Source organism: Callospermophilus lateralis, chromosome 18 (assembly GCF_048772815.1).
Source record: "Callospermophilus lateralis isolate mCalLat2 chromosome 18, mCalLat2.hap1, whole genome shotgun sequence".
Lineage (NCBI taxonomy): Eukaryota > Metazoa > Chordata > Mammalia > Rodentia > Sciuridae > Callospermophilus > Callospermophilus lateralis.
Genome location: NC_135322.1, coordinates 5,997,486 through 6,018,304, shown reverse-complemented (window position 1 = coordinate 6,018,304; position 20,819 = coordinate 5,997,486). Strand labels below are relative to the sequence as shown.

The following is a 20,819-nucleotide window of genomic DNA, read 5'->3' as shown; positions in this document are numbered from 1 at the left end:
CTCTAAATAAAATACAAAATAGAACCAGGCATGTGGCTCAGTGGTTGAATGACCCTGAGTTCAGTCCCTGGTACAAAAAAAAAAAAAAAAGTATAGACAGTTCCTGGCTTATGATGGTCTGACATGTGAGTTTTCAACTTTATGATGATACCGAAGCCATGTGCACTGGGTAAAAACTGTACTTGAACTCCCGAGTTTTGCTCTTTTCCTGGGCCAGGAGTGGGTGGGGAGATCCTCTCCCACCACCCTGGGCAGCCAGCCCCCTGTAGGGGTGTTGAAGGCATTTCTGACTTAGATGTTGGGATGGGTGCTCATTGTAAATTGAGGAGCATTTGTGTATATATTAGAGGAAATATTTATTTTATTATTATATACTTTATTTATACATGTTTTATTAATGAAGTGATGGATCTTTTTTCACAGATTTTCTATATTTTAAAAATTTAACAAGACCTATGACCAGGTTAGGATGATCCCTTACAGGACAAAACAACTGTAAGGATTTGGAGAGAAATTGGGGGACATTTGGATAGAGAGTGGGGATCACATAAGAAGAAAGCACTCTTGACATAGGAAGAGGAGACAGCTGGGCATGGACATGCCTGTCTCCCAGCTATGCGGAGGCGGAGGCAGAAGGATGGAAAGTTCAAGGCCAGCATTGGCCACTACCCAGGCACTGCCTCAAAATAAAATAAAAAGGGCTGGGGATGTAGCTCAGTGTTGAGTGCTTGCCTAGCCACCCGGAATCAACCCGCAGTAACTCAAACCAACCAACAAACTGCCTAGGAGATACTCTTTGAAAACCCTTTTCTCTAAGTGCTGAATATATTTGAACTCATCTGATCCAATTTGTGAAATTACGGCACAGAGAGGTGGGATGACTTGCCCAAAGTCACACAGTTTATATATAAATGGTGAAGCCAGGATTTGAACTTAATCTGTCCAATTATTGGACTTGTGGGTCCAACTACTGGGCCCTGTTGGTTTTGATCAGCTGCAGGTGGAAGAAGTTGATCTCCAAGAAGCCCAGGAAGGCCTCGAAGAGTCCCAACATTTAGGAGCAAGGAAGGGAAGAACGGATTCAGAGTAGAGGAAGGAGAGGGAGGAGAGGAGAGGGGCACTCCCTCAGGCAATGACTCTGCCCAGCCTTGGCTTCCTATCTGTGGGATGGGTGGTGGTAACGGTGGAGAGTACACGGGTTAATCCAGCGTGGCTGGCGAGGCACCGGGAGCTGCTGCGGGGGCGTGCCGGGGCCTGCGCCGGGGCCTGCTCCGGGGGCTGCGGCACAGGGTAATGAGCAGGCGAGGCCCCGGCGCAGTCGGCGGCGGCTGAGCTCAGCGTCTGGGCTGCGTGGAGATGGCCGGGCTGGGGTTGCAGGGCCACGCTGCTGGACTGCCCCTCCTGCTGCTGCTGCTGCTGCTGCAGCTGCCGCACCAGGCCCTGCCAGAAGGACCCCTGGCGTTCGTGGCTCTGGTGAGCTGCCCCCACCCACCTGGCCCCTCCTCTGTCCCAGGCCAGCCCTGACCCCATTTGTCCCCAGGTGTTCCGCCATGGCGACCGGGCTCCGCTGGCCTCCTACCCGACAGACCCACACAAGGAAGCCGTTTCTGCCCTGTGGCCTCGAGGCCTGGGCCAGCTGACCAGGGTGAGAAGTGGGCGTGGGGGCGAGGTGCGTGGCTGGGTGAGAAGGGTGTGCTGAGGCCTTGCTCTGTCCCCAGGAGGGAGTCCGCCAGCAGCTGGAGCTGGGCCACTTCCTGCGGAGGCGCTACAAGTCCTTTCTGAGTCCCCAGTACCGGCGGGAGGAGGTACTGGCACGTTTACCTCTACCTGACTCCCTGACCTCCCACGTTTGACTCCAGTGCTCCCTTTGGGTGCCACCTCTGACCTTTGCCCTCCATCAATTTGACCTGCATTCTATGGACCTCAGAGTCACCAATAAACCCACACCTCATTCTGACCCCCTGACCTCTGACCTTACTTTCTGGCCTCCACCTTTGTCTTCACTCCCACTGACTCCAACTAGACCTCTGACTCCTAAAATCAATTCTTTTCAACTTGTCCTCCTGACCTCCAGCATTTGATCTCTAGCCTTCAGTCCTTCATCCATTCTAACCTTCCTCTTCTGATATTTAGGATCAGGCCTCCTGACTTCTGACCCTGATCCCTCTGAGGACAATATACCTAACTATGGCAACATCCCCGCCCCCCATCCTCAGTTTGACCTCCTGCCTCCATTCCCCTGACTCTGATGATCTTGACCGTCATCTACCCAGCTGGCTCCTTCAACCCTCATCTACTCAACACCTGCCCTCCAACCTGAGGGCTCCTAACATTGACCTCTGACACATTTAAAGGCCAGACATTTGAACCCACCTTAAATGCCTAATCTTTAATCTGTCTTCATGACCTTCAAGCAACACCAAACTGAATCTAAAGCCATTGATTTGCCACCACATCTGACCCTGTGCCCCTTCGGGTTGCACCCCCTGCCCCAGGTATACATCCGGAGCACAGACTTCGACCGGACCCTGGAGAGCGCTCAGGCCAACCTGGCTGGGCTGTTCCCCGAGGCAGCCCCGGGGAGCCCTGAGGCGGACTGGAGGCCAATTCCTGTGCACACGGTGCCTGTTGCTGAGGACAAGGTCTGGGGCTGAATGGGGGTGGGAGAGAATAAAGATAGATATTGAGCTGGAGAGGGACGGAGGTGGCTCAAGGCCTGAGGGTTGGTCAGCTTCCAGAAGCCTCATATGGCTCAAAGCAGTGAACCTGTCTCTGGGCTGAGCTGTCCATGGGCAAGCTAGCCCTCCCATGAGACTCAGCTGGATTGGGGAGAGACTGGGAGGGAGACAGGGCCTGAGACCCCGGGCCCACTGCTGTCCTGAGCCTCAGTTTCCTTCAGCTGCTGAGATTCCCCATGCGCAGCTGTCCTCGATACCATGAGCTGCTGCGGGAGTCCACAGAGGCCGCCGAGTACCAGGAGGCCCTGGAGGGCTGGACGGTGAGCAGGGTGATGGGCTGGCGGGGCAGGGTGCCAGGTTCTAGGCTCACCCAGCCTGTGCACCCAGGACTTTCTGACTCGCCTGAGCAACTTCACGGGGCTGACGCTGGTTGGGGAGCCACTGCACAGGGCATGGAAGGTTCTGGACACACTCATATGCCAGGTAAGCCCCCTGCCCTGTCCCTCCGGACCAAGGGGTTCAAATCGTAACTTTGCCCCATGCTACTGGGTTTCCCCATCTGCATACCAGGAATGGCAGCCCATCTCCTCTGTGGTTGCCACAAAGATTAAAGTGACTAATCCATGTAACAGGCTTATGGGAGCAGCTGGCACACTGGGCCACAGAGGTGGAGGCTGTTTTGGCAATACTTTCTCTGCTATCCTGTAATCAGAAAAGCTCCATAAACCAAAACTTGGGCAGCAGGAGAGGACCTGACGCGGTGCCATGCACAGAGGGAAGAGCGTGTGTGGGGTTACAAGGACCGCCCATGCCCCTGGCACCATCAGACCTTTCCAAAGTTGTAATGCCTAGATCCCAAAATGCCTCTGCCTAAAGGTGTCAGATAAGAGCTGCTGAACTGTAGAATGAGACAACTGCTGCTGGGCGGTGGCCCATGCCTGTAACCTCAGACTTACGAGGCTGAGGCAGGAGGGTTGTTAGTTCAGGCCAGCGTGGCAATTTAGTGAGACTGTCTCGAAATTAAAAAAGGGGGGGGGGGCGGCTGAGGATGTAGTTCAGAGGCAGAGCACCCCAAGGTTCAATTCCCAGTACCAAAAAAAAAAAAAAAAAAAAATCACTATTGCCCACACTTTGACTCCCCCCTCCCCCAGCCCACAAGGGCAGGGGTTAATCAGCAGTTAATGGGGTAGGGCACCAGAGGGCCCAGGAGTACTAGGGGCAACTCTGGATGTGCCCTCTGTCTTCCCTCCCTGTCTCTCCAGCGAGCTCACGGACTTCCCCTACCTTCCTGGGCCTCCCCTGATGTCCTGAGAACTCTGGCTCAGATCTCTGCTTTGGATATTGGGGCCCATGTGGGCCCTCCCCGGGCAGCAGAGAAGGCCCAGCTGACAGGGGGTGAGGTGTGGGGCTGGGAGGTTGGGAAGGTCGGGGGTTGGGGTTCCTTCCTCTTGGGGTGGGTTCTAAGCACTGTTCCTGCCCTTTCAGGGATTTTGCTGGATGCCATCCTTTCCAACTTCTCCCGGGTTCAGCGCCTGGGACTGCCCCTCAAGATGGTCATGTACTCAGCTGTGAGTTCTTGGGAAGGGAAGGCAGTGCCTCATGGGCACAGGGATGAAGGCCACATCAGTTTGGGTGAGGAAGAGCTGGTGGTCCTAATGCAATCTCAGCCCACTGCCTTGGATACCCCCATCCCTGAATCCTACTCTCAGACTCTATTGCTAGAGGCACACAGTGGAAGGACAAGCTCTTTCACCTTGATCATATTTAGTGGCTACCTGTCCCCCTCCAGCCAGGAGGCAGGAGCAGGCTTGGTGGACTGGTTCTAAGTGGCTGGGGAATATCTGGGAGGCAGCTAGATGCCCAAGATTAGAGTTTGGGAAAGAGCCATCCAGGGGGGAACCCTGTCTCAGAACTTGGATCTCCCTGCAGCACGACAGCACCCTGCTGGCCCTCCTAGGGGCTCTAGGTCTCTATGACGGGCACACCCCACCCTATGCTGCCTGCCTCGGTTTTGAGTTCCGGAAACGTCTCAGGGACCCAGAAGAAGATGGAGGGTGAGGAACTGGACATTGGACAGGGGAATGGGCTGGAGGGGTGATGGACAGGCAGAGGGCACTGCCAAGGAACCTGCCTGGAAGGGACAGTTAGATGAGATTGATAGATTTGAGTCAGAAGCCAGAAGCATTTCTCCATTCAGCAGCTCTCCCCTGATCTGGGCTCTTCCTTCCAGTCAGGGTCAGTGGTAGGTGTCACCTTCTTTTCTCCCTCCAGGAACATCACCATCTCCCTCTTCTACCGCAATGACTCTGCCAGACTACCCTTGTCCCTGAGCCTCCCTGGGTGCCCAGCCCCCTGTCCACTAGGGCACTTCCACCAGCTGACTGCTTCAGCCCGACCACCAGTGCATGGGGCCCCCTGTCATGACTATGAGACTACCACTCCCCCAGGTGACCGCTCTCTACGCTGGGGTAGTAGTTGGGGGTCCCCCAGACCTGAGATTCACAACCCCCAAGTTCTCCCCGCAGCCACCACAGTGCCCCTGCTGGCCGGAGCTGTGGCCCTGCTGGCCGTGCTCAGCCTGGGGCTAGGCTTGTTGGCCTGGAGACCTGGCTGCTTGCGGGCCTTAGGGGGGGCAGTGTGAGCTGGGAACTTGGGGCAGCCCCTCCCCTCAGCTGACTGGATCCCAACACGTGTTCTCCCGCTGCTCTGGCTTGTCACTGTGTCTGTGTGCGTGGAAAAGGGCCGGGTGGGCTCCCTGTCCTGGAAGCCAGTGTGCAGGCAGCATACACATGTGTGCTGCGTGGCTGCTTCTGTACTCCCACATGGACAAGCATGCAGGTGTCTGTCCATCTCCACACCAGCACGGCCCCCTTATTCCACACACCTCAGGCAGCAGTCTGAGCAGGGCAAGGCTGGTCACTCCAGGATGGGGGTGGCCAGCAAGGTAGGCAAGGACCACCCAGCTAAAGTTGGGTCCAAAACCAGCAAGCCCAGGCCCCAGCCTCATGCGACTGCCTACAGGTTGGTCAATATTCCTAAAGTATATTTTCTGATGCTAATGGAGGTGGGAAGCCATCTTTGGCCCCAGGAGGGAAGCTCCCCTCTCCCACCATTTGAGAACCAGTGGTTACACCACCACCACCACACTGGAGCACCCTGCCAACCTGCTTGTTGTTACCAAAGGTGCCCAGTGGTCACAGGGTCTCCAATAATGAAGGCAACAGCTGTGACCCATTTGTACTTTCTGGCCCTGGGAGGTTGTTTCATGCTTGTAGCAGGTTCACAGACCCCATGGGGTGGGGGACCATCCTATTGCTAGGACCAGTTCCCACCTGGTCACATCAGGCTCACACTTCCATCAGATCACTGCAATGGAGATGGCCCTGAAGGTGGACAAGCCCATATGTATCTCCCCTACCTCAGACCCAGCCCATGTCAGGACAGCAAATACCACAGCTCACAAAGGGTGATATGTGTACCATTTATTGGGTACCTGTGAAAACAGCACCACCAGTTGTCCCCAAACCTGTGATCCTGGTTCAGATCCCCCTAAACCTACCTCAAACACTGGCCCAAGGCCAGACGTACAAATTTGAGAAACCAGACCCACCTGGAGGGATGGCTGCCCCTCCCTGGGAGGCATTCAGCAAAGCAAACCTTAAAATGGAAGCATTACAATAGTTAGAAAAGGCAACAACCTTCACTAAAACCAAAATGTCACACATGCTTAACATATTAAGTAAAAATATTGCCTCTAAAACCTAAAAAAAGTAAAAACAAGATGCCAGGTGTTATAGGCTATGGGGTATTCAATTGGCCCCTAGTGCTTTTGGGCTCAAATGGCAGAGGGTGAGTCCACTACTGTGCCCAATCACCCTGCAGCCAGGCCAAGATGAACAAGTTGGCACAACCCAGTTCGGCAAGTGGCTGTTTTTGTAGCTACTCCCTTAACATCTCTGCAACTGGAGTACCCAGGGACAAGACACCCCTTTCTTTTTCATGGTCTCCAAACATGACCTACAGCTGCTTGAGATACATGGGAAAGGTGTAGGCAAAGGTCCTCCCTGAACTCTGGGCTGAAAGCAGCTCTTCTGGAGTTTGGCCTCCCACCCCACCCACTTGAAGGGGCTAGTCATGGCGTATGGGCGGCTCCTCCCCACAGGCCTGGTCAGAGTAGGGAGGTGGAGGCGGCTGCTCCTCTCCGAGCCCATAGACTGGCTGGCTGCGGCTGCGCTTGGCCTCTTTGATGTACAGCTCCAGGAGGACCTTGGTGGGCTGCTTATCCACTCTCTCCCTGGGTACCCCATGGCTGAGTAGCCAGCCTGTAAGGTCCTTGCGTGTGGGGTTAGGCCCCAGCATGAGCTTGGCACGGCCTGGCTGGCTCTGGCGCCACAGCAAACCCACATCAGCAATTGTCTGGATCTCCATCACAGCCTCCAGCACGGTCATGCCCTTGACCAGTAGGCTGACCAGTGAGAGCCGCAGTTCTGAGGGCGCAGCTGTAAGCAGGCGTCTCTGCAGGCCCTGAGTGAAAGGCACGTCCTCTGGCGCTGCATATTCGGGCTCAGGAGGTGAGAGTGGCGAAGGCAGCTCGCGGTAGATCCAGTCGAGCATGCCCAGCTCACGCACCAGCTGGATGCCCTCCTCCATAGTGGTCCAGGGACGGAAAGGCAGTTCAGTGGCCTCAAAGTGCAGGAAGGATTCCCAGCGCTGGCGCCAGGCCTGTAGTAGCCAGGTGAGCAGCGTCTTACAGCCACCCCGCAGCGTCTTGCAGTGGTAGTTGAAGATGGCATCATGGGTTAGGTCACCCAGCAGTGCCAGCTCCCCGGAATTCAAGGACAGAGCTGGGCCCCCCTGGTCATACACCCGCAGGATCCAGGTGATCATAAGCTCGTTGGGGTTCTGCTTGAAGCGCCGAGAAATGGCCAGGAGCTCAGTATATGTATAGTAGCGGTCTCCCCGGCCCATCTGGGTGGGTGCCAGCACTCTCTCAGCCATGGCCACAGCTGCCCCAAGGCAGGGAAGAGCAAGAGGGTCAGGAAGGGCACTGCTGCAACAGCTGTGTGAAGCAGAAAGGGCTACACCCCCACCCAGCACCTCCCTGGAGTGGGGGCCCTCAGATCCCCAGGTGTCTAAGGTCCTGGGTGGCACTATATCTTCAGGGGCAGTCAGAGCCCAGTGCTGAATATCATGGGGTCCCCAAGCTCAACCCTGACAGGATAGCAACCCAGGCCCAGCACAGCCCTCCCTTCCCTCCCAGCACAAGGTTACTATGGAGATTAAGGAAGCCACTGCTTCAAAGTACAGGATGCTGAGCTGCGCTCCCTACCAACAGGCAGCTCCTCCACCCTTACCAGGAGGGAAAGGTGGGCAGCAGGACACCTGGAGAAGCCACCTGTAGACAGAAAGAAGAAGGGGAGGGAAAAAAGGTCTGTGGGGTACAGGTAAATCATTGTTATCCCAATCTATCCCCTACCAGGAGCCAGGACCCCTCAGACCCCCAGGTGTCAAAGGTCCTGGGGGGCACCTTATCCTCAAAGAATGGTCAGAGCCCAGTGCTAGACATCATAGGGGTCCTGGTGTTACCCCCCTATTCAGACCCTAGGGTCACTGCAGTCTTGAGAGGACACTGCTTATTAATCTTCAGGGATCTGGGCAAGAAAATGACAGCCCCTAGTTCCCCTAGCCCACCTCTCCCTGTCCAGCTTAACCCTGCATATTTCTTATGATGTAGCTCTTTTAAACACAAAACATTCTCAAGATAAATCCTGACATTTTCACAATGGTTATTATGTAAATTTAGGGTTCCTTCAATTATCAAATTACATCCAAATGTTTGACTGTAAGCTATTGTTTTGCTTAAAGGTACACTGTACCCAGTCTACAAAACCTGCAACATGAGAGGCAATGATAATGCTGAGTCAATGTTTCATTTCCTCTGTTCAGTCTGAAAATTTTTTGATTACTCCTTCTCCCTAAAACCCAAATACTTTTCTTCTTCCCCATCTTATTCAACCCTTTGCCTTTGGAAAGCAGGAAATGCCACCAGCACCACCCAACTGTGCAAAGGATTCAGACCATCTGCTCCTGAAGATGCACCCACCTTATGAATACAGCAACTGAAGCTTAGGAGAGGGATTGTTCTGACCTCTATAAGCCAAGGAACAGCAGAACTAGGGTCTGCATGCATGAGTAGCTGACTGGGTTCCCATGGCTATAAAATGGTTTTAATATGTAATACTGAGTAAGACTGCTGGCACATGTGTTAGACATCTTGTATTTTAGACCTGGATGGATCAGGGCATTGGAGCAAGGTTTCTTACCAAGACGGGATGATGGTGGGTAACCCCTCAGCTAGAAGATAGACCTGTAACACATAGGAAGGACTTGATGAGGGTGTGGAAGAAACAGTTCATATGTCCAGAACATCAAAACCAGGGTTCCTCAGACCCCCAGGTGTCAAAGGTCCTGGAGAGCACTGTGTCCTCAGGAATGATCAGAGCCCAGTGCTAGACATCATGGGAACCCTGGCCTCTGTGCAATCACATCTCAAGGCCACTTACCTTCAAAGACAGGAAAACACAAAACTCAACTGACCCCCAACTTCTCACTGTCATACTTCCTCACAGTAGTGGTCCTGAGATGGACCTCCAAACTCATTAACATGAAGAGGGCCCCAATCTTTCCTGAACTAGCTATACCTACTAGTGACCCTGAACCATGAACACTGCTAAGATGCAAATCCTTTAGTAGGAGGCACGAGAAAAGGAAATGTTCTGGGAGAAAATAAAGCTAAGCAACATAAGCAATGGTCACAGACCCCTTGACTGTGTCAGGTTTGAACAAATCTGCGAGTCATTTAAGATGACAGGAATACCGAACGCTAAGAAAATCGCAAATAACCATATGAAGAAATGGGCTTCATTAACACACAGCACGTCAGCCTTAGGGAACAAATGTTGAGGTATTTGGGGTTAATTACAAACTTTATTTGCAAATACATTAAGATTAAAATCAGGTAGCCCACTCCAGGCTGGGGCTCCAAGGCAGGGTCTTGAAAACTAAGTTACAGAAGACCTTAAGGACTCAAGCCCAGAATTCAAGTTACCACCACCCTCTGACATTTGCACCACCCGTCAGAATTCTTGAAGGTGAGCAAAAGCCTCGTCTCCTTTCTGCTCTACCTGGTTCTTTGCAATAGCCCAGTTAGTTCACTTGGAGACCCACTTCTTCCTTGATAAGTCGGCATGTCGTCTCTGCCCTTACAGAAATCCCAACACCCTCTTCTCTTCCGTCCCTCAAGTCACACTCCCCCGTCAGCTGCCCGCAAAACCGATAAGATGGCGGAGACCCGCGACGTGGGCACAGAAATGGCGCAGCCCATCCGCGCTGCAGACAAAGGAAGGCCCGCCCCGGCGCCCCGCGCCCGACCCACCTGGTGGAAGGAATCGCCGCCTAAGCGCCTCCACCCTCCCCGCAATACACCTCCAGGCTCAACCCGCAGCGCCCTCGATGAGGCCCGAAAGAGACCGAGACCCCGTCCACGCGACTCGGCACTCTCGCCGCAGCCCAGGACACCTCGCGACACGTGCGTCCCAGAGCCCGCTCGCACGGACCGAGAGGCGCGCGGAGCAAAAAGCACCACCTCACCTGCTTCTCCCACTCCGCAAAGAGTGCGCGCGGCGCAGCGAGTCCCGCTTTATAGTACGCGCCGCTCTCAAGGCTCGGCCCCCGGCGTCAGTCTGGTTTCCGCCCTGGGGCACCCCAAGGTACGCGCCTGTGTCGGGAATTCGGCCTTGGAGTTGAGGAAAGGAAAAACGGCGGTCGTTCCTAGAATATTCCAGAGCAAGCGGGAAGCTGTTGTCTCTAGAGGCGGGAAAAAACAGGTTCAAGTGAACACCTATTACGAAAGTCTTGTCTCGCGCGTCAGGCAATTCTGGGGACAGCTCAAAACGAGGGCCGCCAAAAGAAAGGCCCCCGAGGACGGGTGGAGCCAGAAAGGGAAGCAACGGGAATTGCCAGCGCGGCAGTGGTGGAGCTGCGGTTGCAGAGGCGGGGCCGGCGCTGAAAGGCGGGCCCAAAGTGGGTCTCAGCCGCATAGTGGGAGGCGGAGCCAGTGCGGAGATTGACAGGGGACCGTGCTGGGAAAGCACCGCGTGGCGCAGAGTTAGAGGCGCAACCCGCGCGGTGAGAGGCGGAGCCTGAGCGAGGACGCGGCGTGGGGAGCGGGACTCCAGGGTCTCTGTGAGGAGGGCTGGGCCCGAACCCTTTGTTTGGTTTAGAACCTGAAGAACTGGACTTGGAGCTCCCCACCGTTTAGGTGGTTCTAGGCCTGGGGTCCTGGATTCTTTGAGGGGTTGGAGATTCAGGGAGTGTCTTTCAATGAACGTGATTCTAAAGATGTTTATTTTGAAAGTAAATGAAACTTTTCCACTCCAGACCTACTCACCAGAGGTTGCCACCATCACCTTTGTGTGTGTGGACTTTGTACTTGGACACACGCGCACACAAGCAGAGATACAGATGCTTTTTTCCGTTCCAGTTTGCCCCACCAACAGTCTTCCCGTGTAAGTGAAGTGGCAACCCCTCTCTCCACAGAAAATGTCTTAACTGGGCTTCTCACCATGGCTGATTTTGGGACTGTCAGCCAAAGAGTCTCTGAGAAAAAGTTCAATATGGATAAATTTCCATTTTCCTGTTGCCCTGTTTTGCTTGGCCACCGGCCAGGAAGATATCAGCACTCCAGGTGCTGGGCACCCCCGTAATAATTTCTCACAAATGTATCCAGTATAGTAGTTTGCAGAAATGTGCTAGCGAGGCTTCTGGCCTTGAGCTGGGCTTCACAGAGATGTCTACATTTTTTAAGAGAAGATACCAATTGGGCTCCACGGAAACAGCTGGCAGGGGAAGAAAGAAAGGGGAGAAGAAGCTCTCCCTTCTCAGGTGTTGTCCTTGAAGTATTAACTTGCCCAAAACAGTGAAGGAAAAAGCTGCTTTTGTGTGAACTTCTGCAGACTGTGAACTTCTGAGCCCCTCCCCTTACATGCTGGGTATAAAACTCTGAAATTACCTGTATTCGGGGTTCAGAGGATTGATTGATTACAGCAAAGACTGTACCCTCTGAACCTGGCTGCAGCCAAATAAAACTGTTTCCTGCTACCTTGGGTGCCTTGCCTCTTTTGTTACCACAACATAAGGACATATGGAAATACTTTGATCTTTTGCGTGAATAGTACATACTTTCTTTAGCTGGTCTCCCTGGTCATCTGGATTGCTTGCTTCCTTCTGATGAGGAGATTCCTTGCATGGACCTAGTGGTCTGAAGTGAAAGGAAAAGACTAGGTTTCCGCCTTTCGGAAATGAGACGTTTCCATCACTTCTCACTCCAGAGCATAAGCAGAGTTCTCACTGTGACCCACAAGGCTCTGAGTGATCTCACCTCTCTGTTCCCTCTCTGCACTTATCTTCTTCCTCTCTCCCTTTCTTAGCCTCTCTGGTGTTCCTGGGACCTGCCAAGTACATTTCAACTTGGGACCTTTGCACTTCTGTCTTAATGGGCCTAGAACTCTGCCAGTCTACATGGCTCTCTCATCCCTCAGTCATGTCTGTGCTCAGGTCAGCTTAGCATAGAGTCCCCCTGCCTTGCCTCCACTCCAGTCAGGCCCCCTCCTTCCTAGCCCCATATTCCTTATCCTCCTTTAATTTATTATAGCACTTATACCCTAACATATTATTTCCTATTTGTTTATGGTTAATTTTTTTTTTGGGGGGGCCTCTCTGCTAAAATGTCAATTCCACAATGATAAGGATTTGTATCTAGTTTGATCACTCCTATAGATCCAGTGTCTGGCACATAGTTGTGGCTCCATCTATTTAAAAAAAAATGGATTTGGGAACTATAGCAGGAGATAAGAGAAGGTTATCATAAACACATGGAAGGAGCACATTTTCTGGAGGCATTTTGTCAAATTCTACCTAGATTCATATAGTATCATTACCCCCATTTTATAGATGAGGGAACCTAGACCCAAATGGGTTCAACAACTTGCTACAGTCACAGAGCTACTAAGTGGCAAAGCCCAGACCAAAAGCCTGGCAGCTTGACCACTCTGTGAGGAGATAAAGGGGAGCTCGAGGGTGAGGTCCTGTGGGGGGACCTGGGCAATGATATAATTTTGTATTTGTGTTTCAACCCTGCCTTGTTCAACAAGTGGTAGCCCCAAACTTTCTTCAAAAAACTGCTACATAGAAGAGCCTTGTGTCAAGGGACTTGGGGAAAAAGAAAGACAGGGTGGGTGTCAGACTGCTACTAAGGGAGAGAGATGAATTAAAGGTAGAGAGAGAATTACCTCAAAAAGGGTAAATTATTGGGGATTGCAGAAGTCAAAGTTGAAGACAAAGGAGAAAATCAGCTCTTAACATAAACATTGATTGGACATCATCTGTATGCCAGGGATCATTGTCCAGTCCCTGCTGATCTTATGCCTTGGTCCCTTACCTCTGAGTCCCTTTCCTTCCCTGTCCCTCCAAACCCAGAGAACCCAAGAATGGCTGCATCAGAAAGATAGCAGTTCCACAAAATGCTTTCAAGGAACAGAACTAAATAAAGAATATTCCGGGCAGAAAATACAGGTTATTTCAAAATATAGGTTATTAATTTGAGTTTGGGGGGAGGTCAGAGGAGACTGAAAAAAATACAAGACTCTTGGTGGGGTGGGGGCTAGACAGCAGGGTTGTCAGGTGCTTGACAAGTAGCCATGAGAGCAGGCCATTTGTGAGCTCATTCCCATGTGCTAAGCCCAGATGGCCTGGATCGCCAGGATGGACCAGAAATTCATATAATTCAGATAGGAGAATAAACCTGGGAGAGGAAGATGACAGAGGGTGTGAGATACAGAGTTCACTATTAACCCCACTCATGTATCCTACATTGCATCCAATCCCATCCTCAAACCCATCCTCATCCCTTAATTTATCTCCAAACCCTTCCTCATTCCTTAACTTATCTCCAAACCCATCCCTAAATCCAAACTTGGCTTTATCTCCTACACTGTCCCCATCCAATTTTTAAACTCAAACCCAATCCCATATTCAGCCCCATGTGTGTCCTAAACCCCATTTTCACACCTCAAAACCACCCTACCTAGTGCTGTCTGCAACCCACTGCCATCCCAAACTATCCCACATGATACATATTTGCATCCCTGAAGCCATGCCTGAACCCAACCCATCCCAACTCAGACCATTCATCAGGAATAAGAAGACAGCAGTCCATGCCAGATAGAAGCTGATGCCCAGCTTGTAGGTCATGCCTTCCTGCAGGAACTTGTGGGCCTGCATCAGGTAGAACAGGACGCCCAATATGATACTGGCCCCTGCATGGACACAGATGTTAGTAGACCAGGAATCAGGTGTGTGAGAACCCCTGCTCAGAGTTGAGCTGATTCATTATTTCCCCCTCTTTTTTTGACCTCCCCAACCTTTATATCTCTGCTTACAAGGAGAGAACTGGCTTCTGACAATATCATGCTAGAGGGTATCGGAAGTCAAGTCTTGGTCTTTAAAAACTAAGCAACAGTATTGAGGAAACCCATGGGCTTTTGTACTAACAGACCAGGTCTCTTATCCTGCCTCTGCACCTCATTTTAGGGCAACCACTCCATCTCTCTGAGCCTCTAATCTGAAGAGTGGACATATCATAGTACCCATCCTGTAAGGTTAACATGAGGAGATATTGTGATCAGCACATTTCCTGGCGCATAGTAATTCCTCAAAGATGGATTATCATTATGTTAAGTCCTTAATTTTGGTCTTTTGAAGCAAAAAAGATCTCAATCATTCTGGATAATTTGAAATGTTATGAATTAAAGGTAATTTATAAAAAGGAAAGACTTTTTCAGATTGTGGAGTACTGGCTAATTTGTGTTATAGAAAAATAATATAGGAGATGTTCTCTATTTAGTTAAAAGAGGGAAGCTGGGCACAGTGGTACATGGGTGCAATCCCAGCTGCTCAGGAAGCTGAGATAGGAGGATTGCAAGTTCTAGGTCAGCCTTGGCAACTTAGTGAGGCCCTAAATAACTTAGTGAGACCTTGTTTCAAAATAAAAAAAAAATGGGCTGGGGATATAGCCCAGTGGTAAATTGCCCGTGGGCTAAACCCTCAGTGTCCCCCATCTGTCCCCCCAAAGAGGGAATGGACAGAAATGATTTTCTTTTAGAAGAATGTCCTCTTTTAGATATTTTAAATTAAGGTGGCTTCTGCTATTTGTACCTTATATTTAAACAGTTAGGATAAGCTAGTAGACAAAGTGGATAAATACCAGTTTCTAACAAGGAAACAGGAAGTTGAGAGGTCTCTATTCTTGGCTATACCATCAGTGTCCAAAAATATTTTCCCAAAGCAACTGAAAGTTGTGGTCAATTACTACAACTGACAGGAAGACAACATTCCTCATTCCAGAACAAAATCCTGCCCCCCACACACAACTGTGGCATGCAAATGGAAACTAAACATTTAAATCAGTATATCAGTTTTGTGTTATTTGGATCCGGTGAGAGGATTTTCTTGGTAAGGATGTGTGCAAAGTTAAATAGCTGGCATCAAGTATTGACAATTTTTTCCTTGCTTTTGAAAGGCAGATTGCTACATGAAGAACCTCATCTGGATATGTCTGAAGTCTTGGGGACTTGACTACCCTATAGATGGGCCCTGAGAGTTTCTTTTGGGGGCCTAGCAGGGAAGCACAGTGTTCATATTCCCTTGACCAGAAAGCAGCCCTTTTCCATCAAAGGGGGTCATCCTCTTCTACTGAGCATGCAGCTTTGGAGGAACACACATGAAGTGACGAGGAAGTGGACACACACCTAGTCTTCCAGACCAGCCGATCCTACCCTGACCAATCAATGGGGTGACAGGCGTGGCAACCAGATCACCTTCATGTCCAATACTGACATCCAATACAGTCCTCACAACATCTCCATATGGTAGGAAATTTTATCCTCAACCCACAGATGAGAAAAGTGGCTCAGAAAGAGGAAGCTGCTTTACCAAAATCAGAGAGCAGTGGTGGTGGGACAGGATTTGGGATGGGATTGGATATCAGGGAGAGGCTGAAGCTGAGGTTGTGTAGAGATGGGATTGTGGTTGAGGATGGTGATGGGTTGTGGTTGGGAAGAGGATGGATTGGATATGGATAAAAGGATGGAGTTGGGAATTGGTTGGGTTGGATTTGAGGGTGAGGTTCATAGGTGGTAGAGGTGGGGGTGGAGATGGACTGAAGTTGAAGTTCACAGGTGATAGGATTGGGTTGAATTTGAAACAAATGTTGATCACAATCAGGAATGGGAATAAGTTGGATGTTGAGATTTATAAAGAGGTTGGGGATACTTATGAGATTGATTTGAAAAGAAAATAAGAGTTGGGATGGGGTGGGGATGGGAATGGATCTACAGTGGAGGATGTGGATGAGTTTGAGATTTGTTGGCAATGGAGGCAAGAGTTGAAGTTGAGCTTGATGTTGAGTCTGAATGTAGAGTTGGGTTGAAGGTTGATATTTTTATTGGGATAAGTTGGAGATTTGTAAGGAGATAGGATTAGGGTTGGGGATAAAGGTGAGGAGTATGGTGGAGATGGGGTTGTGTTCCATGGTCAGTACTGGGCAAGATACTCCTCGCCTTGGTTCCTGAGAGAAGGATCTTAGTGCTGTGCCTGTCATGATGCTGCTGATGAAGAGGAAGAAGTCCAGCATGGGCAGGTTGGAGCTGGTAAAGAAGAGGGTGCTTATTAGAGCCACACAGAGGCAGAAGCCGGTGATACTGGAGATAACGAGGAAGGCCCAGGAAAAGTCCAGCAAGTCTGGGGAAGGAAGAGAACCAGGAACACCCAGATTGTCTTTTTGCCTCTGAGCACAGGGGAGAGGGAGTGGGAGTTTTCTCTACCCCTTCCCGTGGAAACGCTTCTCATGTTAGGAAAATTGAAATTGGGCTCTAGAGGACTAGTGTTGAGGCTGGTACCTCCAGCATTCAGCACCCACCTCTGGGTCAGAAAGGACAGGTTATTGGGTAGTAGGAAGTAGGGTGGGCAGTGAGGACCATCCCAGGGGAGGGAAAAAACATTTTAGGACAGGAGAACGGGTTCCTGGGAGAGATGAGTCCCAGGGTGGTGAGGAGGGGCGGGCCTTACAAGCATTCTGGTCGTACTCATACATGCAGACAACGTCAGGGCACTGCATAAAGAAGATGGTGTTGATGGGGATGGTCTGCGGGCCATCGGGGTCCCCTGGTGGCTTCAGTGGCACCTGGAAGTGCATCCAGGGCTGGCCCAGAGAAATGAGACTGATGATCACCATGCCAGCCAGGCTCAGCACCAGGCTCAGCTGGCGGCTGATCTTCCTGGCCTCGTGCAGCAGTCGCCAGCCTAAGGGCAGCAGTGATTGGCGGCTCCATTTGTCCTGAAACCTGAATCAGATCATACACCATCATCGTCAGCACTGAGTCCAGCCACCCTGCCCAGGCATCCCAGACCCAGCCTTCAGACCCTCTATGGTGTGTCCATTCCAGATCTCACTGGATGCAGTGTCCCATTCAGGACCAGCCTGGAGGTACAACTTCCAAGGCCTGTCACACCCTCCAATTTCTAATGCACCAGCTATGCTGCTGGTCCCTGACCTTTGACTACTGCCCGCCCCTCAAAATTCTAGCCCAGGGCTGGGGATGTGGCTCTAGCGGTAGCGCGCTCATCTGGCATGCGTTCGGCCCGGGTTTGATCCTCAGCACCACATACACATACAAAGATGTTGTGTCCCCCGAAAACTAGAAAATAAATATTGAAAAATTCTCTCTCTCTCTCTCTCTCTCTTAAAAAAAAAAAAAAAAAAAAAAAATTCTAGCCCAGACTGGTCTGCTGGGGTCCCTGCCTCTCACCTGGAGGAACCCATTCCGGTGGAGTACCGGGGCATATAGTTGTGAATGTTGTCCAGAGTGATTTGGCTGAGTTGGGGGCTGTGCACATATTCTTTGAAACTCTCCTGGGAACCCCAGACAATTGATTCAATACTTTTGATACTGGCCTCAGGGCTGTGGGTAATGGATGGGGGGATATCAACACTGAGCCGGTTTTGTTTGAATGTTTGGCGGGTTCCCTCTTCTGTCTCGAAATTTTCAAAATCGGTTTGACTATAGTTGCTAACTGATTGGATTTCAGTCAGGGAGGTGCTCAAGTGCTGATTTGGTTGACCATCTCGGGCACCAACCCAGCTATTGTAGGTAATGGATGGTGTGTCTTGGATACTAAATCGGCGATGGCTGCTATCTGGGTAAGACTCGTGGCTACTGATCCGGTGATTCTGCAAAATTGACAAGGGTTCTTGGATGCTGACCCGGCGCACGCTGAGGGATGGCGGAGGCTCTTGGATGCTGATCCGGCGACCGCTGGGGGACGCTTGAGGCTCTTGGATGCTGACCCGGCGACCGCTGGGGGTGGACGAAGGCTCTTGGTGGTGGACCTTGAGAATGCCAGTGGTGTGAGAAGGCTCTTGGCTGCTGACCCTTAGAGTGCTGACGGCGGGCGGAGACTCTTGAGTATGGACTTGGGGATCAAGGGCAATTGACAAGGAGCTTTGGGTCTCGGCGTGGGTGCTGTTGGGAGCTGCTGGCTGAGTGCTCCGCTGGTCCGGTGGAGGCTTCTGGGACATGTGGAGGCGCCGCATCAGGCCAGTCCCAGTGCATTCAGCTGCCCGAACTGCCTCAGCCCCTCCTTCTGGGCACCTCCATGGCCCCGGAAGCCGGTTGGTTTCTCTCTGGGGTTCAAGAGCGGCCCTTGGGCATTTGCATCCCTCTGTCTTTTTTGTCTGTTTCCTGGTCTCTCCCGCTCTCCGCAGGTCCGGCTCAGGGATTCAGTCTGGCCCACAGCTGGGGACGGATGGTGTTGGGGGGAGGTTCTATGACAGTTGGAGGGGTTCCAGGAGGTTAGGTCGTTGGCCAAGGCCTCAGACTTTACCCCACCCTTTCTGAGTGACTTGGAGGCTGGGCTGGGTCAGACTGGGCTCAGTATGGGGTCTGAGTGGAGTCACAGGAAGGGGTAGGCTGGGTCAGTGAGGGGTGGGGTCGGGGTGGAGGCGGCACGGATGGCGGAGGCTGGGGTCGGGGCTGACAATTTCTAGAGGGCCTGAGACCTGCCTCTGTAATCCCTCTTGGTCCAGCCTCTTTCCTCACCCCTCCCAGGGCTTCTGCGTCAGCCTCCCTTGGTGGCCTTCTCCACTCCCCATAGCTCTCCTCTCTTGCTCCTTCTGTCTCTGCCCACTGCACCCTCCCTGCAGAGAAGGCCCGCTGCTTGCTCTCAAAGACCTGCAATTAAAAAAAAAAAAGACCTGCAATTTAGGGTTGGGGAGAGGATGAAGACTCAGCCCAGGCTTGGGGATCAAGAGGGGTCACTAGGGGTACAGGTGCCCCAAGCTGTATGTGTGACCTCTCCTACTGGTGAGGGGTGGGGACTTTTCAAATCCCTGTCCTCCATTCTTTCCTTTGGCTTTGTGATAATCTTCTGAGGAAAAGAAAAAAAAAAAGAAAAAAAAAAAAGAACCACAAACTTTTAAATGTCTTTAATTACATGAATATCCATGTCATTAGATTTTTTCCCCCCTCTTTGAGGTGCTGAGGATGGAATCCAGGGAATCATGCATGCAAGGCAAGTGCTCTCCCACTGAGCCACCTCTCCAGCCCCCTGTTATTAGATAGTAGATTTTTTTTCTTTTTCTTTTCTTTCTTTCTTTCTTTCTTTTCTTTTTCTTTTTCTTTCTTTTTTTTTTTTTTTGTACCAGGGATTGAACCCAGGGGCTCTTAACCACTGAGCCACACCCACAGCTCTTTTTTATATTTTATTTAGAGATGGTGTCTCATTGAGTTGCTTACAGCCTTGCTAAGTTGCTGAGGCTGGCTTTGAACTTGCAATCCTCCTGCCTCAGCCTCCTGAGCCACTGGGATTACAGGCGTGCACCACCACGCCCGGCCTGTTAGTAGATTTTGATGACTATATAACATTGTGTTTCACAGAGCATCTAGGTGGCATTATTCGATGTTGTAATAAAAAAATAACCAAAGGTGATTTTGAGATACTATTGATGATATGATGCATTCCAATTTCAGGAGGGTTAAAAAATGTCAAAAAAATGTGCATTTTGCAATCAGTGAAATGTGGTCTTCTGTTGTGAATTGTTGAGAGATTTGTTTGGCATCTGGAACAGGGTCTCAAATGAAGTAACAGTGGTTTATATTATGAAGAATTCTTTCTTTCCCCTGTGAGTCCTGGTGCAGGGTTCCTTCTGTCTTTTTTACTTTACCCTCCATATGTCAGCTTAACCCTTTATCCTGTTCACATTCCATCCAGGGAAAGAGAGAAGGGAGATTATAAGACCTTCCCTTTTAGAGCTGGAAACACTTGTATTCATACCCCATTCGTCAGCACTCAGTCACATGGCCACTGAGCAGTGAGGGAACCTGGTAATAAAGCCTTCATTCTAGGCCTGCTCTTGCTCAGTTAGGGTTCAGCTTCTGCTCCATTCAGCTTTTGTTCCCAAGCATAAGTGGGGGACTATCAGATTTTGCTGCCCACTGCTGCACTGTTGTGTTCTCAACCAATCCCCTACTGTTGGACATTTAGATTAGTTCAGCTGTCAGCATTTATCACATTTGGTCTTGATATACTTGTGTGATTTTTGGTGTAATGCCTGCCTTTCTGATTCCTCGTGAGCTCCCTAAGGGCTGGGGTTAAACTGTCTGACTTTCAGTTCTATTTCTAGCATTTGGCACAAGTTTTAGCACATGGTATTGTTCAATAAGTGTTTGTTGAGAGAATAAACTATTAGTATGATTATTTTGCCTAGGCCAAACATCACATTGCAGTGACTTTTATGTTTGTTTGTTTCTAGTTCTTTTTTATAATATTCATTTGGTAATTTATTAGAAATTCTGAACTAAGTAGAAATGACTTTTTAAAAAGGATATTGATGTTTATTTTCAGAAAATACTGCCAGCAGTATTTTCATAATTCTAGTATAGACTTTTTCTTTGTATAAAAGGGAAAGTAAGAATTGATTTCATTTAGAAAAGGCAAAATACAATTTGTACAAGGGGAGATAAGAAG

At 50.7% G+C, this 20,819-nt stretch overlaps 3 protein-coding genes and 3 non-coding genes across 6 annotated transcripts; 1 reads left to right on the top strand and 5 right to left on the bottom strand.

The window, feature by feature from the left end:
- Positions 1–1,356: 1,356 nt before the first annotated feature.
- Acp4 (acid phosphatase 4) lies at positions 1,357–5,319 on the top strand. The gene is made up of 11 exons (XM_076839183.1): positions 1,357–1,473; positions 1,541–1,645; positions 1,719–1,805; positions 2,496–2,642; positions 2,900–2,998; positions 3,066–3,161; positions 3,941–4,073; positions 4,164–4,246; positions 4,608–4,732; positions 4,950–5,125; positions 5,204–5,319. The coding sequence occupies exons 1-11, from the start codon at positions 1,357–1,359 to the stop codon at positions 5,317–5,319; spliced, it is 1,284 nt and encodes a 427-aa protein (XP_076695298.1).
- An 826-nt stretch (positions 5,320–6,145) lies between these two features.
- On the bottom strand, positions 6,146–10,377 carry LOC143383662 (Friend virus susceptibility protein 1-like). The gene is made up of 4 exons (XM_076838474.2): positions 10,329–10,377; positions 9,002–9,045; positions 8,033–8,073; positions 6,146–7,684 (listed from the first exon to the last, which is right to left on the bottom strand). The coding sequence occupies exon 4, from the start codon at positions 7,674–7,676 to the stop codon at positions 6,807–6,809; it is 870 nt and encodes a 289-aa protein (XP_076694589.1). The 5' UTR covers positions 7,677–7,684; positions 8,033–8,073; positions 9,002–9,045; positions 10,329–10,377; the 3' UTR covers positions 6,146–6,806.
- On the bottom strand, positions 7,788–7,878 carry LOC143384612 (small nucleolar RNA SNORD88). The gene has a single exon (XR_013089401.1). It is a non-coding gene; the product is annotated as a small nucleolar RNA SNORD88 (small nucleolar RNA).
- Positions 8,164–8,255, bottom strand: LOC143384610 (small nucleolar RNA SNORD88). The gene has a single exon (XR_013089400.1). It is a non-coding gene; the product is annotated as a small nucleolar RNA SNORD88 (small nucleolar RNA).
- LOC143384609 (small nucleolar RNA SNORD88) lies at positions 9,116–9,206 on the bottom strand. Its single transcript, XR_013089399.1, has one exon. It is a non-coding gene; the product is annotated as a small nucleolar RNA SNORD88 (small nucleolar RNA).
- A 3,094-nt stretch (positions 10,378–13,471) lies between the features above and the next one.
- LOC143384296 (uncharacterized) lies at positions 13,472–18,387 on the bottom strand. Its single transcript, XM_076839335.2, has 5 exons — positions 17,603–18,387; positions 16,863–17,137; positions 16,389–16,535; positions 13,922–14,053; positions 13,472–13,539 (listed from the first exon to the last, which is right to left on the bottom strand). Exons 1-5 carry the CDS (start codon positions 18,385–18,387, stop codon positions 13,472–13,474), a joined length of 1,407 nt encoding a protein of 468 aa, XP_076695450.2.
- Positions 18,388–20,819: the final 2,432 nt, after the last annotated feature.

Excerpts from the sequence above, each read along its gene's own strand:
- LOC143384296 (XM_076839335.2), bottom strand. The coding sequence starts at position 18,387 with ATGCGGCGCCTCCACATGTCCCAGAAGCCTCCACCGGACCAGCGGAGC. Across the intron at positions 17,138-17,602 it reads ACCGGAATGGGTTCCTCCAG|GTTTCAGGACAAATGGAGCC; the intron begins GTGAGAGGCAGG and ends GATCTGATTCAG. Across the intron at positions 14,054-16,388 it reads CATCAGCAGCATCATGACAG|GGGCCAGTATCATATTGGGC; the intron begins GCACAGCACTAA and ends GTGTCCATGCAG.
- Acp4 (XM_076839183.1), top strand. The coding sequence starts at position 1,357 with ATGGCCGGGCTGGGGTTGCAGGGCCACGCTGCTGGACTGCCCCTCCTG. Across the intron at positions 1,806-2,495 it reads CCCAGTACCGGCGGGAGGAG|GTATACATCCGGAGCACAGA; the intron begins GTACTGGCACGT and ends CCCCTGCCCCAG. Across the intron at positions 4,247-4,607 it reads AGATGGTCATGTACTCAGCT|CACGACAGCACCCTGCTGGC; the intron begins GTGAGTTCTTGG and ends ATCTCCCTGCAG.
- LOC143383662 (XM_076838474.2), bottom strand. The coding sequence starts at position 7,676 with ATGGCTGAGAGAGTGCTGGCACCCACCCAGATGGGCCGGGGAGACCGC.